Source organism: Pagrus pagrus (assembly GCF_965226575.1).
Source record: "Pagrus pagrus genome assembly, chromosome: 9".
Taxonomy (NCBI): domain Eukaryota; kingdom Metazoa; phylum Chordata; class Actinopteri; order Spariformes; family Sparidae; genus Pagrus; species Pagrus pagrus.
In genome coordinates, this window is record NC_140193.1 from 23,170,144 (window position 1) to 23,184,942 (window position 14,799).

Sequence of the window (14,799 nt, forward strand, 5' to 3'; positions counted from 1 at the left end):
AAATTTTGACTTACGCCATCTTGAAGCCTCTCCTTGTTTCCAGTATCTTCTTTTCACTACTTGTTGAATAGTACACTAGTATGAGAAGCTGAAGCTTAAAAATAAAGTTTACAGTGAATGAGTGAGTTTCAGTGGTCTCGGCTATTGAAGCAGTTGTTTCCCAAGTTTAAAGCAGATGCAGTTATCATTTTCAACCACTTGGGGGCACAGGCAACTTACAGGGAAGAGACGAGGAGCTCTGAACTGGAGTGTTGTGTGTGTGTGAGTGTGTGTGTGGGTGTGTGTGTGTGCGTGTGTGGGAGGGGGGTGGCTTCATTAATTAAATGGAATATGATCCAAAAGACTCCGTGCTCACTTATGACACATAATGTCCCACAAGAGAGGAAATAAGACAAATGCCACAGATGTCCATTTTTCTCTGTCCTGTTTTTCTCTGGTTGTCATTTCCCTCCAAATCCAAACGTCAGACAGACAGCGCCTTAGTATGTTTTGGTCTCCTGAGTGGATCTTTCCAGCACACCCATCTGTCAAGACTTTTTTCCGAGGTCCGAGGAGGGGTACGGGGGCGTGTTTGTGTCTGGGCCCGGGTGGGTGGATGGGTGGGGGCAACAGATCAGACGCGGTACATATCACATCGTAGGCCAAATATCCTAATAGTCTGATGTACCATCTGATCTACTGTTCCAGTCATATCCATATCCAGGGCCCATCCAGGCACACCCCAGCCCAGATTGTCCCATCTAGTGCGAGTTAAAAGAATGTTTTGTAAGCTTGCCCATGCCTGTCCATTTCTTGCTTTCTCTCTCTTTCTCTATTTCAGATTCAGCCAATGCATCTGCTTTTTCCTTTATCAACCCCTCTTCACTCTCATCCACCCTCTCTTCCTGTTAATTTTTTTCTTCCCCACCAGAGGACCCTTGACACCTGTAGAATCAACCAGGCATCTTGAGTTGACTTAAACACAACTGAAACCATCCTCGGATTGGGCAAATACCGCATCCTGTTTGGACGCTCTCCCATGACAGTCAACATTGAATTGTTTTACCTTCTATAGATCATTAACTTTGACATGCTGCAGTAACATCATCTATTATGCAAATGCAAGGCTGTACCATGTGCGAGCAGTGAGAAGTGTTCTCACCTGCACGACTAATACTGTTAACGCATTCATATCATGGAGGGTTATGTAACTGTGCTAGCTGAGATGGAAAGTGCAGCCACCTTGCCAGTCTTAATGCATTCAAGCTCCACAGTGTCAGATGGCCCCGGTGATCCAGGGGGCTCAAGATGGCAATGCTGTTTTACAGTCCGGATATGTGTGTGCAGTGCCGGCCAGAATGTGTTAGGAGTGTGTATGTGTGTGTGGCAGTGTTTGTTAGATTAGGCCCGGATGTGTGTATCCATATGGTTCAGTGGCGACACATTTGGATGGTTCTGGCCTTGTGCCAAATGTATGTAGTAGACATACTTTTTGTGTTTGAGTGTCTTTACACTGAACCCCTCCCAACCTTGTATGTGTGGAGTTTATATCCGAATGGGCTTATTGTGAGTCCTTTGACCTATGTATGGTCATCTCACTATATGGTATGTGAAGCAGCCTGAGTAGGTGGGGGGTGGATTAATCAACCCATGACAGTGTCGAGGGAATGCTGGACTCTTTGCCTTGCCATTGGTCGAGAGCCTGCTTAAAAGTAAACACCAATCAATCCTCCCTGGCTCCCTGTCTCTCTCCCTCTCTTTCTCCCTCTGCTGCCATTACAGACAGACCCAGTGACATGAGTTGTGGAGAAAGCTCCCCACCTCTCCTCCGCCTCTTTTCTCCCGTGCCCTGCAATCCTGACACCGAATACCACCCCTCAGAGAACAAGTGTCAGCCTCAGAATAGAGCGTGCAGTCGGCTCCCCCCGTCCCCCCTCTGGATAACATGTTAGAGGGTGCTAATGTTGATGGAGGTGACAATTAACTATACAATGATCACAGTGATGGAGCTTGTACTGCCGCCTCGCAGCCTTGCTAAAGAGATAAGAGACTGATCTCGACATGACTGGGAGTGGGCAAATGACAGATAAGCACATAAAGGGACAGTTACTTTGGGTGAACATAGTGTAAGCTTGCCCACCAGATGTTCTGCAGGCGTTCAATGCTGCATATTTGACTTGCTAATATCAGCAGCCTATTTATAGTTCATGTTGAGGCTTTGAAACCTTAATAGAGGCCTCATCATTGTGTATATATAGGGTGAAGATTGCACATCATACATGTACATAAGATCAATCTCTATGTTAAGTGTTGCTCTTTGAAAACAAGATTTAAGCTGTTAACATGAGAAAGAGCTGAATTTCCATTAGAAGCAAGTCTGTGGGGGAACATCACTCGCTATGTTGGAAGAAAGGGATTTGCCTTATTTGTGCCAAGGACTTGTAAGCACATAAGTGCACACGTTCATTGCCGCTGCCGACGTCTCTGCCAGGCACCCGTGGCTGACTCTGACAAACAGGGGAAAATGTTTTGGAGAGACAACCTGAGATATTGACCACCTCTCAGCCCCCACTGTCAGCCTGTGAAACGGCCCAAGAGATATTTGCATGAAATAAATGAGAATCTCTCTCACGTCCGGCCCTGCCACGGCCAAAGGTTTACTGTCGCAGATGCATGCTCCATCTGGCCCTGCTCTCCTCATCTCCAGTCTTTAACTGTTCAGAGACACTATTGTGGTTTGTGCAGATTTGTTAGATGATTCAACTTCTAAGTCTTTAAACTTCAGCATCTTGTGTTTAGTGTAGCAGGACATGCCTGCTGAGCAAAGACACATCCAAAATATGCCAATTTAAAATCTTTGCTATTAGTTCAAAAGATGTTCACTGAGGAGCCAGAATTATCGTTTTTGCGACTTTTTAAAAGATGTCCAAGTGACAGTTAGTATTTTATGATTTCCTTCTTGGACTGACTTCAGCATTCACATTCATTTGGATGGTGTATGTAGCAGGATATGAAAGTCAAAGAAGTCTGAGCTGGCATAGCATCTCCAAAGTGAGTCATACCTCTTTTGTTTGTTCTGTTTTGGATTTCGGGGAAGACAGGGTTGAAGGGGGGTCAAGTGGTCCTCTATCCTGAGCAAACATGGACATGGTGACAGCCGTTGGGACAACAAACCTCCACGAGAACCAGGCTGTCCTGCCAACATTCTCCCCGCCTCTCCACTACCGGCACGACCCCCCTCACCCCTCAGCCCAGGGCTGTGATCCTGCATAGCTGGCATAATGAAGCCATATAAGCCTGTTATTTGCTGCTTTATGGCTTGTTTTATGAAGGTGAGCTGACAAGCAGCTCCCAGAATGGTTCCTGTCACTTTAACAGACAGCATTACCAAGAGAAAAGGAGCTTTGGGGAGGGAGGGCAGGGCAGGCTGGAGAATGGGCCGGGGCCTTTATGTTAGCCCTGCCAGGGCTTTGATGGGTAGAGGTCTGGCTGCAGGCTATCACTGGTACATTTTACGTCTTCCGCCTTTTGTCAGAGGGACATTATTGACGTTTGACCTATGTTCTTATTCCCACCTCCTCTTCACTAATCAATTACCGCATCGATCCATTAATCAGACAGGGTGATGGCCAGTGAAAGGGCCCGTGGGTATGTGTGAAGAATTGTGGGATAGGCCTCAGGCTATCGTGGAGGAGGGCCTTCACCTGTGGAGTGCACTGTTCAGCATTTGGCTCACAACAACAAGTAGTCCTAGGCCTTACTTTAGAGGGATCTGTAGGTTTTTATTTATGAGAAAATGCATTTTTCTCCATATGCAACACATGAAATTTTTTTGTGTTTGTGTGCAAAATTATGTATTGATGTAAGCAAAATAAAGCTGATTTCTTGAATGGCCGTCTATTCCCGCAAATTCCTCCCCTGGGTGCACAGAATGTCATGGATGGATTTTAAATTAAGCCCAGCCATCCATATAAGGTATCACAAACACAGTCATAGCTGTGCTTCCTCATATTGAAAAATATATTTATTTCCTGCAGTGGGAAATGCAAAAAAAACACAGTTGTTCCCAGCCTAGAAGCCAACAGGGTGAAAATCGGCAGGAAGTGTTCCTATTAACGAAGCATTTTTTAGGATGACTTCTGAAACATTGGCTCAAATATCAGCAGTCATTACAGTGTCCCTAAAAACAAGGATGCTTTTTGAATGAGAGCAAACATGTTTTTGTCCGTCTGACTGTTTCCATGGAGGTTAGGCAGTAGCATAATTGTGTTTAGGACACAAACAGAAACAGATCAGACACACAGACAGCCAACAGATCAAAACGGAAGCTGCGGGAGCGGAACCCACCACGCTTTGATTAGGTTTGGTTTGGTTTCGGTTTGGTGTGTGCAGACTAAAGCCGTCACCCCAGTCCGTCTCTGCCCTTGCCAAGTTGTTTGCCAAAACAGGGAAAGATTTGGGAAAGAAAGTTAGAGAGAGAAAAGCTGTGGGCTGTTATAAGTCCACCCCCCTCGGGCTGGCCAGGGCCAGCCGACAGTCACCCAGCTCTTGTGGGTTTAGTGAATTGAGAAGACACTTCTTGTGTGGATTTTTCAATTCTTCAACATGTCATTTGGCCGGGAGTGCTATTGTCCCCTGCCCCTTTTCTCCCTGCTCCTTCTGCCGAGACGAGTCGTGTCATCCCCTCGTGATCAGCACTTTTGTTGCCTTTGTTTTTGGCCCTACCTCAGAAGTCCATCTTGTCTTTTATGTCCCTGCCTTTCATGCATAAGGGAACAGTTGTGGCCTGTTGTGGGGCTGTTCCACTGCATTTCCACCAGTGGGGTTTCCTTTCATTCTCTTCAAAGTACTACAATGGGGCTCTGAAGGCCTGAATGGCCAATGCAGAGTGCACAATCCTACAGAGCCCGCTCATTTTGTTTTGCCAGAGTCAATAAAAATGCTAAGTTAAAAGCTAACCCCCTTATGCCCTCCTCGAATGGAGCGACTTGCTTGACCTTTTTAAGCTCCCCTCTCAATTAACTTTTAATGATGAATTCATTGATTTTTTTTTTTACTGTCATCTAAAGTATATTATTCTGCACTAATTAAAAGTTGCATTTTATTATTCATTTGTTCTGATTAATGTAGCCTGTACTGTATCCACACCATAAACTGTACTTCAATGGATTTATGGAGTTGTCTCTGACAGACAGAGAGAAGATAGCTGAACAGATCAGTTCCATCAAAACCAAACCAAATCCAAACCACCTTATAACTCTTGCAAATGATAGCTCCGACGTCCTTTACATTCTGACTTTTCCCTGTCCTGAGACCACGATAAAGACATCTCCCTTCTTCTGAGGAGGAGTGGGATTTAACTAGTTTTATGTTGAGGGATGAGAAAGGAAAAGAAAAAAGTCAGCCATCGTCTCTGGGCATTACGGCAGAGGCCTTGCATAAAAGCATTGTGTGCCGATTTGTGAGCTGGGAGAAAGCCGGGGACTTTGAGAAGGATTACAGGTAGGCAGACATTGGCTGCTGAAGATAACCGCCATGACTTCATCCTCATTGTGTAGATTAAGGCATAAAACCCAAAGTAATGAGACCGGAAAGGGGGAGAAGACAAGGATGGGAGGAGGAGTAAGGGGTATTGTTGATGGTGAGGGACATTGTCACTGGAATTAGCTTTTTAAAGCAAGAAGAGGAAGATGTGGGTCCAGTGATGATATAATCTGAGGAAGTAAGGTTAAAAAAATAGATTCTTCAAACAGGAGATGCTAAATTTAGTTAAATGGCTGAAGACTTAGGGTAAATCATAATCACTTCCGCATGTAGGAGCGGGGTATTTCATTTTTATGATGGCAGTGTGACACAGCAAGTGTTGCTACTCGTGGTAACGAGGTGTTGCCATCTTAACTGCTCAGAGCAAATTGAATGTCTTGTGTTTGTTGGAACTTTAAATTAATTGTTCATCTATTAACACAATACTCGTGTACAGTCGATTCAGTCATCATCAACAAAATGTTAGGTCCAGTATTCTTTTGTCTGAGAGACCGGACCCCAGTAAACTCTGCAGCCCCCAGCTGATCTAATCTGGGGGGGAACGGATTGCTCATCCCGAGCTCCACATTGCTGGAGGGCAAGCAAAGAAAGCAGGGGGCAGAGAAGAGAAAAAGTAGAAGAAAAGTGTTTGATTCTTTCCTTTCCCTGTCGTTGGTGTCTCTGGTTAATTTTTCAGCATTTCTCTGCCATCCAATTGTGTCTTCAGACCTGAGGCAGTGTGAAAAACAAACACACACACACATACAGCATCATGCTGGGAGGAGGACTGTGTGTGGGGAATGCTTCAGCTCTCTTTTTCATTCTAAAAAACAAGAAAGTGTCAGACAGGCAGGTGGACACAAAGCTAGGTAAATATTGATGACTTTTTGACCATTTTATTTGCCACCCGCAGACAGCTTTCTGCAGACGGAGAGCCTGTTTATGCTTCGGGAACATCGATTTCCTCCCTACTCTTTATTCATCTTTATTTTCAGCAAATTTAATCTGGAATCTTAAGCACCACAGACCTCAAAATGTAGTTTGCATATTAAGAAGTAGCTGATTATCGTGGGGTAGAAACACAGATCTTTAATTTTGTGCATTTTAGACACAGCTTCTGCCTGCACTGCCATGCTGGAGATAATTGTGGAAATCTACATATTGAGAGGGAGGCTGTCGTCTGGGTCTGTTTTGGAGTGGGCCTCTTGTTATCTGCTATAATTCATGTGGTAGGATGAATATTACCACCTGAATTAGGCTATTATGCTGCCAGGTGGAGGCCAGTAGAGTTACAGGAAACAGTGATCATCATGTCATTATAATGAAGCAATTACAACAGGCTATTCATAATTCAGTATTGACTGCCAGACCACAATCAACAGTGGCCAGATATTATGTCATAGATCATATGTCAAGTTGAATATTTATTAAGATCTAATACCCTTTCCCTTCCCGTTCCTGCTGGACAAAGTGTGGCAGGCGGCAGCTGAAGAGGCCTAGTATTTGGCATTTAGTTAGTTATGTTATTCATTATCATGCTGATGCAAGTGCCAAGCCCAAGTGGAATGCACAAGGCCCCAGAAATCCACTGCAATATTGAAACATTTGTCAGACAAGAACATAACTTGTTGCATAACATTACATTGCAACTGTCAAATATCCTGCCTCTCTTACATATCGTGTTGTAAGTGTTTGAAACCACATTTGAGGGATCATTGCAAAAAATGTGTGTACGTTGGCTGTTAATCAGTATCGGCATCAGCCCCAAAATTGAGTGCTGATGTGCTCTACTTCATGAAACAAGGGTTAAAACATGAAATGGACCAACAATCTCTTGACCATCAATCTCTCCTGAATTAAAACAACTGTAATGGGAGATTATGAAAAACAAAATGAATAATACAAAATATTTCAGTCCTCAAAATGAAATGACAAAATACAATGTTTGCAACGGCTCTACATATGAACTGATGTTATGAATTCTGATCTGAAGCCACTAAAACCGTCACAAATCAAGGTTTCATATTTGAAATTGCTTATAAAGTGAACATTTTCAGGTTAAGGTTTGGTTGGTTTTAGACATAAATATGAGTTGGTTAGGGTTACGGAAAGAATGTGTTTGTGTTAGAAGTGCTTGGTTAAGGTTAGACAACATCTTGGTCTTGTTAATAACTACTTCGTTAAGGTTATGGAACACCCACTGTCATAGTTGAAAAAACCAACGTCACCTATGGCAAAATCTCTGGTTTTGCTGCATCAACCCATCCACCCACCCTGTCCTCTACCCCATGCAGACTTTGTGGCTCTTCAGTAACCTCATCTGAATTCATTAAATACAATACATTACATCGTGCACTGCTGCTCAGGCACATTCACAACTCTTTTCGAAAGACAGGATCATCTCAAATTGGAGGATCCCATCCAATATCACCAACAAGAGTAGGGCTGCAACAAACAATTTTTTACATTAGCAGTTAATCTGCCAATTATTTTCACGATAAATCGATTTACTGTTTAGTCTACACTTAATAACACTTAATAATAATACTCATCACAATGAGAGCAAAGTGATGCAAACTGGTTGCTTCTTTTGTCCAACAAAGTCAGAAATCCAAAGACTCTTTATTTACGATCATCAGCAAATAGTTACACTTAAGCTTAAACTGAAACAAGCAAACGTTTGCCATTTTTGCTTGAAAAATGACTGAAAGAATTAAACGATTATCAAAATAGTTGCCGATTAATTTTCTTACAATCAACAAATCAAATAATCTACTAATCTCGATCATAAGTATTCACCGATTAATCACTCTGTGATGATCTCTGCTATATGTTTGAACCCCAAGTGACAGAAGCATAATCTGGACATGCAAGACTTACCCAGTCGTGTATTGGTGTGAAATCCCAGATCTTTACCTCGTTTGACATTTCATATTGACATACCAGTTACCTTGAGAAATATTTGGTGAACCTGTCTGGATTACATGACAGGATTGTAGAGATAAGCAGATGAAAAAGACGCTGAACGTGAGAAAAGTGTCCATCACTGACAGTTGTCTGAGAGTTGTGAAGATGTGTAGTTGAAGGATATGTGGTTCAAGGTGGCCTCATTGTAGTTAAACACTTGCAGTGAGTGTCAGATCATCAGAGGCTATTCTGTTGGACTGAAGATCAGTTGATAGCTCTGTACCAGTGAACTGCTTTGTCCAAGACACTCTCTCGTGTTGAAGGGAGGCCGACAAATCTGCATGAAAAAATGCTGCTCAGCCGGCCTGGAGGAGTGCCATATACTGTAGACAAAAATAAGTTGATAAGAAAAGTATTTTTTTGGCTGTTGACGATAATTACTTGTTAGACAGCAGGTCCAAATATGACATACTGTGCACTGTTGGGTCTGCAAAACTAATGTAAGGGCCTGAGGAAGGCCCGTGTCTTGTCTAACACAGACCTCACCATCCGTACCACATTCCGCCCCCCCATCCTCCCCCTTTAGTGCCATTGGGCTGGGTCTACTGCTGCCTCTCTGCTAATGAGAACCAGTCCCATCCAGCACCATATAAACCCACTAACACACACTTACCTCTGATCTCAGACCAGTAAACATAGTCACTGTGGCCGGGTCCCACCACTTTACAGCTGCTAATTTAGCCACACAGCCCTGTGTTATCATAACCTTTCATGTAAAAAAGAAAGGCAAACAGGGGAGGGGAAAAGAAATAGGTAACGTAGGTGCATATGGTACTTTGGGGACTGTTAAATATATATAACACAAGTATATAGTGATCTAATAATGGGAAAATGTCCACCAGATGTGGGATGGTGTAAATAAAAATATCCAGATTGCGTATATGCAGGTGATGTGTGGATTTGATGGTGTAGATCCACAGCTCTGCTTGAATCTTTCTGTGATTTTTATGGCTGCCAGACATTACAAGCAGCTCCTATGTGTTTTTACGGGAAAATTGAAATGTTCAATATTAGCCACCAGTTCTGACGGTTTATTTAATAGTTGTCAAACAATAATGCAAAAGCTGCACCAGAATAAACTATTTAAGTACTGTTTTAAGGACATCAATTAATACAAAATTGCAAATAAATGCTAAATATTTGCATTTTTACATTTGTGGTAGGCATCTACATACAATCATACAACAACAGATATACACTATATAATACAATACATAACATTTCTGTGCGCACAGCTTTCCTAGCTTTGAAACACAGCATTATGTGACTTTGACATCATTATGGGTCCAAGGTGACAAAGTAGTTCCAGGAGGGCATTCGACTTTTTACATTTACTTGGATATGACAGATGAAAGAAAATAAATGCCTTTAGGAATAGGAATTGTGGGCCCGGTACAGAAAGTAAAAAATGTTGACACACTGGAAAAAATGGTGTCTCTAAAGGCACCGCATCTCAACAAACATACACTTTACATTTATTTATATTCAGTTTCCTATTTTATGTTGTGGCAAGGATGTTATAATCTAGTTAGTTTTTAGAAACAAAAAACACTTGGTTATGGTCAGGAAAAAGTCATTTTTTGCCTTAAAATACCTTGTCTTGTCATCACAAAGCAGGCTGGACATGTCCAGACTCTTTCATAAAAAAAAAAAAAAAGGATTTTACTGCCACAAACATGGCTGGAAATTGTCTTCAGGCCTCCACCTTAAATGTATCCAGTGGTGTCACACTTACAAACGTTGAAATGCAGCCTAGAAATACAGTGACTGGCTTGCCCACCTTTTCACATGCAACACAACCATCCCCTCCACCTCCAGATATGAATGTAAGGGCCAGTGTCCAAATAGCATTTTTTTCAGTTGTTCCCAATGAGAAGTGAGCATCTGCGGCAGCAGGCGGCTTTCCAGAGAAAAGGCACAGTGGCCAGTGTCTATTTTCCAAGCACTCCACCTTTTCTGTTCAGCCACTCTGAGCGCTTCAAGTTTAAATCTCTTAACTTTTCAGAAAGGCGCTGGTGACGTCACCATTGCTCTTTTCTTTTTCCTATCCTAGGCGAAAATATTCACTGTATATTTGTCTCCTATGGATCATGTCATGCACCCACATCCTCCTTGCACTGATGTCCTGAAGTCAAATAAAAAGAAAATGGATAGTATACCTTAAAGGGGCAGCATTGATCATACAGTGGCGATGGCATTTTTTGTTGTCATAGAGACAAGATGCACGTGCAGCATTTTTTCTCTCAGTGCACAAACGCTTCATCAGAGCACACAGCCAGCACTTTTCTGCCCGAGAAAAGCGCGATGTGGACACGGGCCCTGAGCTAATGCACTGTAAACTGAACCTGATATGATATTTATGATATATCAAACTTAATGTAGCATTATCAGTATTGTACTTATGACACGTACAATTTGAACATACTGCCAACATTTCATTCTGGCGACTGGGCTGGCAGTCTGAAAGTCTAGTAAGCCTCACTCATGCATCCTGTTGGCCGGCCTGCATATCATGTTTTTGTTTAATTTTTTAAGGAGAACAGAACATGTTTTGACGTTTGCCCCTTGCAGTTATTTCCATGCCAGGCTGCGTTTAACTGCCATAGTCCTTCTTTGTCATGTCTCATAGTCATCGCCTGTTAGCTATAACAGAGCAGAACCAATTAGCACAGTGGAATTTCTAAGAAATGGGAGGGAAAATGCTGATTTGGTCTGTTATTGACCTCTGCTTCTGTGTCTTGATCTAGCCAACTTCAGGGCACTTACACTTCCTCTCCTGGTTTCACTTTTCCTCGCCATACATACATACGGCCACCATCTTTTTTTTTCACATCCCTTATATTATAATATATTAGCCTTTTAAGTGGCCACTTAGTGTGGCCTTTTTTGCGCAGAATAGACTAATTTCATTTAGGTCTCAACAGCCCCCTCTTGCCGCCCACCATTTAGCACTCCCACCTCCGTCTTCTATTCCACTATTTTCCATGTCCAATTCTGCTGTATGCTTTTTGTCCTCTCTTCCATATCAATTTGGGGCTTGTAGCCTTTTGTCCCAGAAATAACTGTGAGCTCCACCTATTTTCATTGGTCCGCAATTTGCATGTTGGTGTGGCATAGTCCTCCCTCCAACCTTTGCCATATTTTCTCCCCAAGCCTTTTGTGAATACTGTTCCCCTCCCACATAAGGCTCCGTGTACCTGGAAGCACTTAAATACTGGAAGCAACCTATATTGCTTTTAACTGCCTGCTACAACTGCAGCGTCTCAGTGCAGATTAGGCCTGATTGGGACTGGGGGGCATGTGGAAGCGTAGTTGACAGGATTAAGTGGCTATTGAAGTGACTTTAGCTCCTTTATAGAGCAAACGACAAGAAAAAGAGAATAATTCAGCCCCCTCTGCCAACAGAAGGAATACCCGCCTCCCCTTCTTCTCTTTCTCTTGCCTTCCTTTAGGTGAAGAAGAACACTGCACAAATATGATCCCTTGAAGGGCTGCTGATACCCAGCTAGAGTTAGCAGAGAGAGAAGTTGTTTCTTACTGTAATTAGATATACTGTATCAGATACTAAACAAGCCTATTCATTAGGGCCAATTGTTTCAGGGACAAATAATTAACGTGTTTGCAATGATGATTACTGGTGCGCATAGTTGTGTGTGTGGGTGGGAGCGGGGATAAGCCAATGTCACTGCATGTGTTTGTGACACATGTGAGGGTGCATGAGTGGGAGATGTGATGATGAGCATGTCAATAACTGGTCATTTCACTGCAAGGCAATCTAAGTAAAGAACTTATATTTTTACGTTGTTATGCTGGAAAATCCGAATGCTGCAGATTTTGCTGCAGCACCCAGTCACACAGTGAAAATGAAATGCTCTTTTTGTTTTTGCATGTTTTTCTAAACTTTTAAGAAGCATCCTCTGAAGAGCAAAGACACTGCAGAACATTTGAGAGAAGCACTCAAAATGAAAATGTAATGGGCATGCTGTCAAAAGATAACAGAGGATTTAAAGGGTTGCTTTTTGCAAATTCTTTCCTTATCAGTAAACCGTCCTGAGGAAAATGACTGGCATTCATTCTTGTGCCTTCACAACAAAAGGGCTGTAGCTAACGATATTTTTCATTACCTATTAATCTGCCTATTACTTTCATGATTAATCGATTGATTTGTTGCTTTACAGTTTATAAAATGTCAAAAGAAATTGTGAAAAATGACCATTGCAATTACCCAGAGCCCAAAGTGTCATCTTCAAATTGGTTCTTTCACCAACCAACAGTCTAAAACCCCAAAACTCTTCTTTTACCATCATAAATGATGAGGAAAAGCAGCAAATCCTTCTGTAAGAGGCAGAAGCCAGCAAATGTTGGACATGTTTACTTGACTTTTCTTGAAATTACTTTAGCGGTTATTTAAATAGCCACACAACAATGCAATAATGTACTAACCTTCAATGGTTCATCTTATTTACCTTTTTAGAAACAAAAATTCAGTCAAACAGCTCTGAAAGTTCTCAAGGACTCAAATCTATTTTACAAAAAATAAAATACCCATGCTTTTAAGTACTTTTATCCATTTAGTCATTGTGTGGATAATTAATCCGTATACTTTATAAGCTAGGTTATGTACCTGTGACAGTCATAGTAGTAACAAAGGTACAGAATATGGCTGTTTTAGACATTAACTACAATCCCACAGCTACAGTGGTAGAGTTTCCATGACTCAGCTCCAGCCACTACTGACACCCCTGCTCATTCACTTTCTGCCCTGCCTAGATATTCAGCAGTGTGGCGACATTAGCATATGAGTGGCTCAGTGTTTGGGTGAGTTTGTTCCCAACAAAGACAGCCAAAGCACAGGTCAGCGTCTCTCATCCACTTCAATGGACAGCTGAAGGGCAAACAGAACTCCCAAAATGAAACGTTTCCAAACTTTCGCTCTAGTCTGGAGGAAGAGGCCTCCTTCTGGAAGCTCATATATAACATAAATCTGTAGGTATTATGAAGATGAATGCAGCAACAACCTTTAATTATTCATTGCCCTTAGCCCTGTATTGATGCTGTGTGTACTCATGAGTAATGTATGCACCAAAGACATGTATTTATGCCTTCATGGTGCTACCTCTGAGTGTTGTGTATGTTTTTGAAGCATACGCACGTATATGTTTTTGGGCCACTGTGTGCTAATGTATGTATATATCTGTGTTGACAGGGAACGCGGTTGGCTCCTGCCCGCAGCCTGGCAGTTGTGTACCGAAGCATGGCGTCATCACCATCACTCTGCAGGCCCCTCGCTGCGCTACATACCCCGCAGGGCGGTTCTCTACTGCCCTGGCAATGATGAGCGAAAATTGAGGAAACTATCCTCACTGGATGTCGACTGCGCTGTCTTGGACTGTGAGGATGGTGTAGCCCTCAGCAAAAAGGTACATACACACACAGCTGCACGTGTTGTAACTGAAATGCAGCTTGGAATGGAAGGGTCAGGCAAGGAGCACACAAACACACACAAGCACAGCTGTGTGATCTTGAATGATTTTTAATTCCATCTCCCTCCTTCAGACAGGTGCTCAGTCTTAATCACTGAAAGGAAAACTACCTAAGGGAGATGTTTAAAACAAGCACATTTCACTCCATTATGACGGTATAAAGGCAGTGGTGCCCCCCTATCAGGGTCCTTTAAAACAAGGTGACCATGTCCCACTGGGTGAGCAGCGGGAAAGCACCAGATGCAGCAGGTTAAAAGCATTCTCCTCCCGCCCACATGACCTCCCCATTGGCCCGGCTGAACTGCCCATGAAATTGTGATTGGAGAGTGGGATAAAGAAGGGGCCCGGGTAAAAAGTTAACTAACAAAGGTTTTTAAGTCATGATAATAAAGATGATTGATATGGCTGGAGGCTGTTCCTGTAGCAGACAAAGACAATAAGATGATGGCCTGTGTGACTGACAGGCTAAAACTGTGACCCTGCGATGAAGTTGGTGGATGTCAGAGCTTCTGTCTTTATTATGTGTTAGAGGGGAAATGTAGAGAGGAATGCAGCCCTGAAGCAGTCATTCAGGCTCGAGGAGAACTCAAGATGCTGGACTCTTGAGCTGTCGGCATGTGACAGGTCCATGTCTCTATCTTATTTCAACAAAAGTGCCCTGCTCCAACTCACTTCTTTCTTTCACCAACCCACTCATTTCACATAAAACATGAGGTATTATTAGCTGTTAGCAATTATCTGGTGGGTTGTACCTGTAGAGCATAGCATTAATCCCTTGCATATGCTGTTAAAAATAAAGTGGGAAATAGAGTTAGCCACGGGGCAGTTTTATTCCCTCAACAATTAG

The 14,799-nt window shown here is 42.7% G+C and overlaps 1 protein-coding gene across 1 annotated transcript in view; it reads left to right on the forward strand.

The window, feature by feature from the left end:
- Nucleotides 1-14,799, forward strand: part of clybl (citrate lyase beta like) — a 63,866-nt gene that overhangs the window by 21,359 nt on the left and 27,708 nt on the right. The window contains exon 2 of the mRNA XM_084363085.1: nt 13,676-13,889. Coding sequence (XP_084219211.1) covers nt 13,676-13,889 — 214 coding nt within the window. The remainder of the gene's footprint in view (nt 1-13,675; nt 13,890-14,799) is intronic.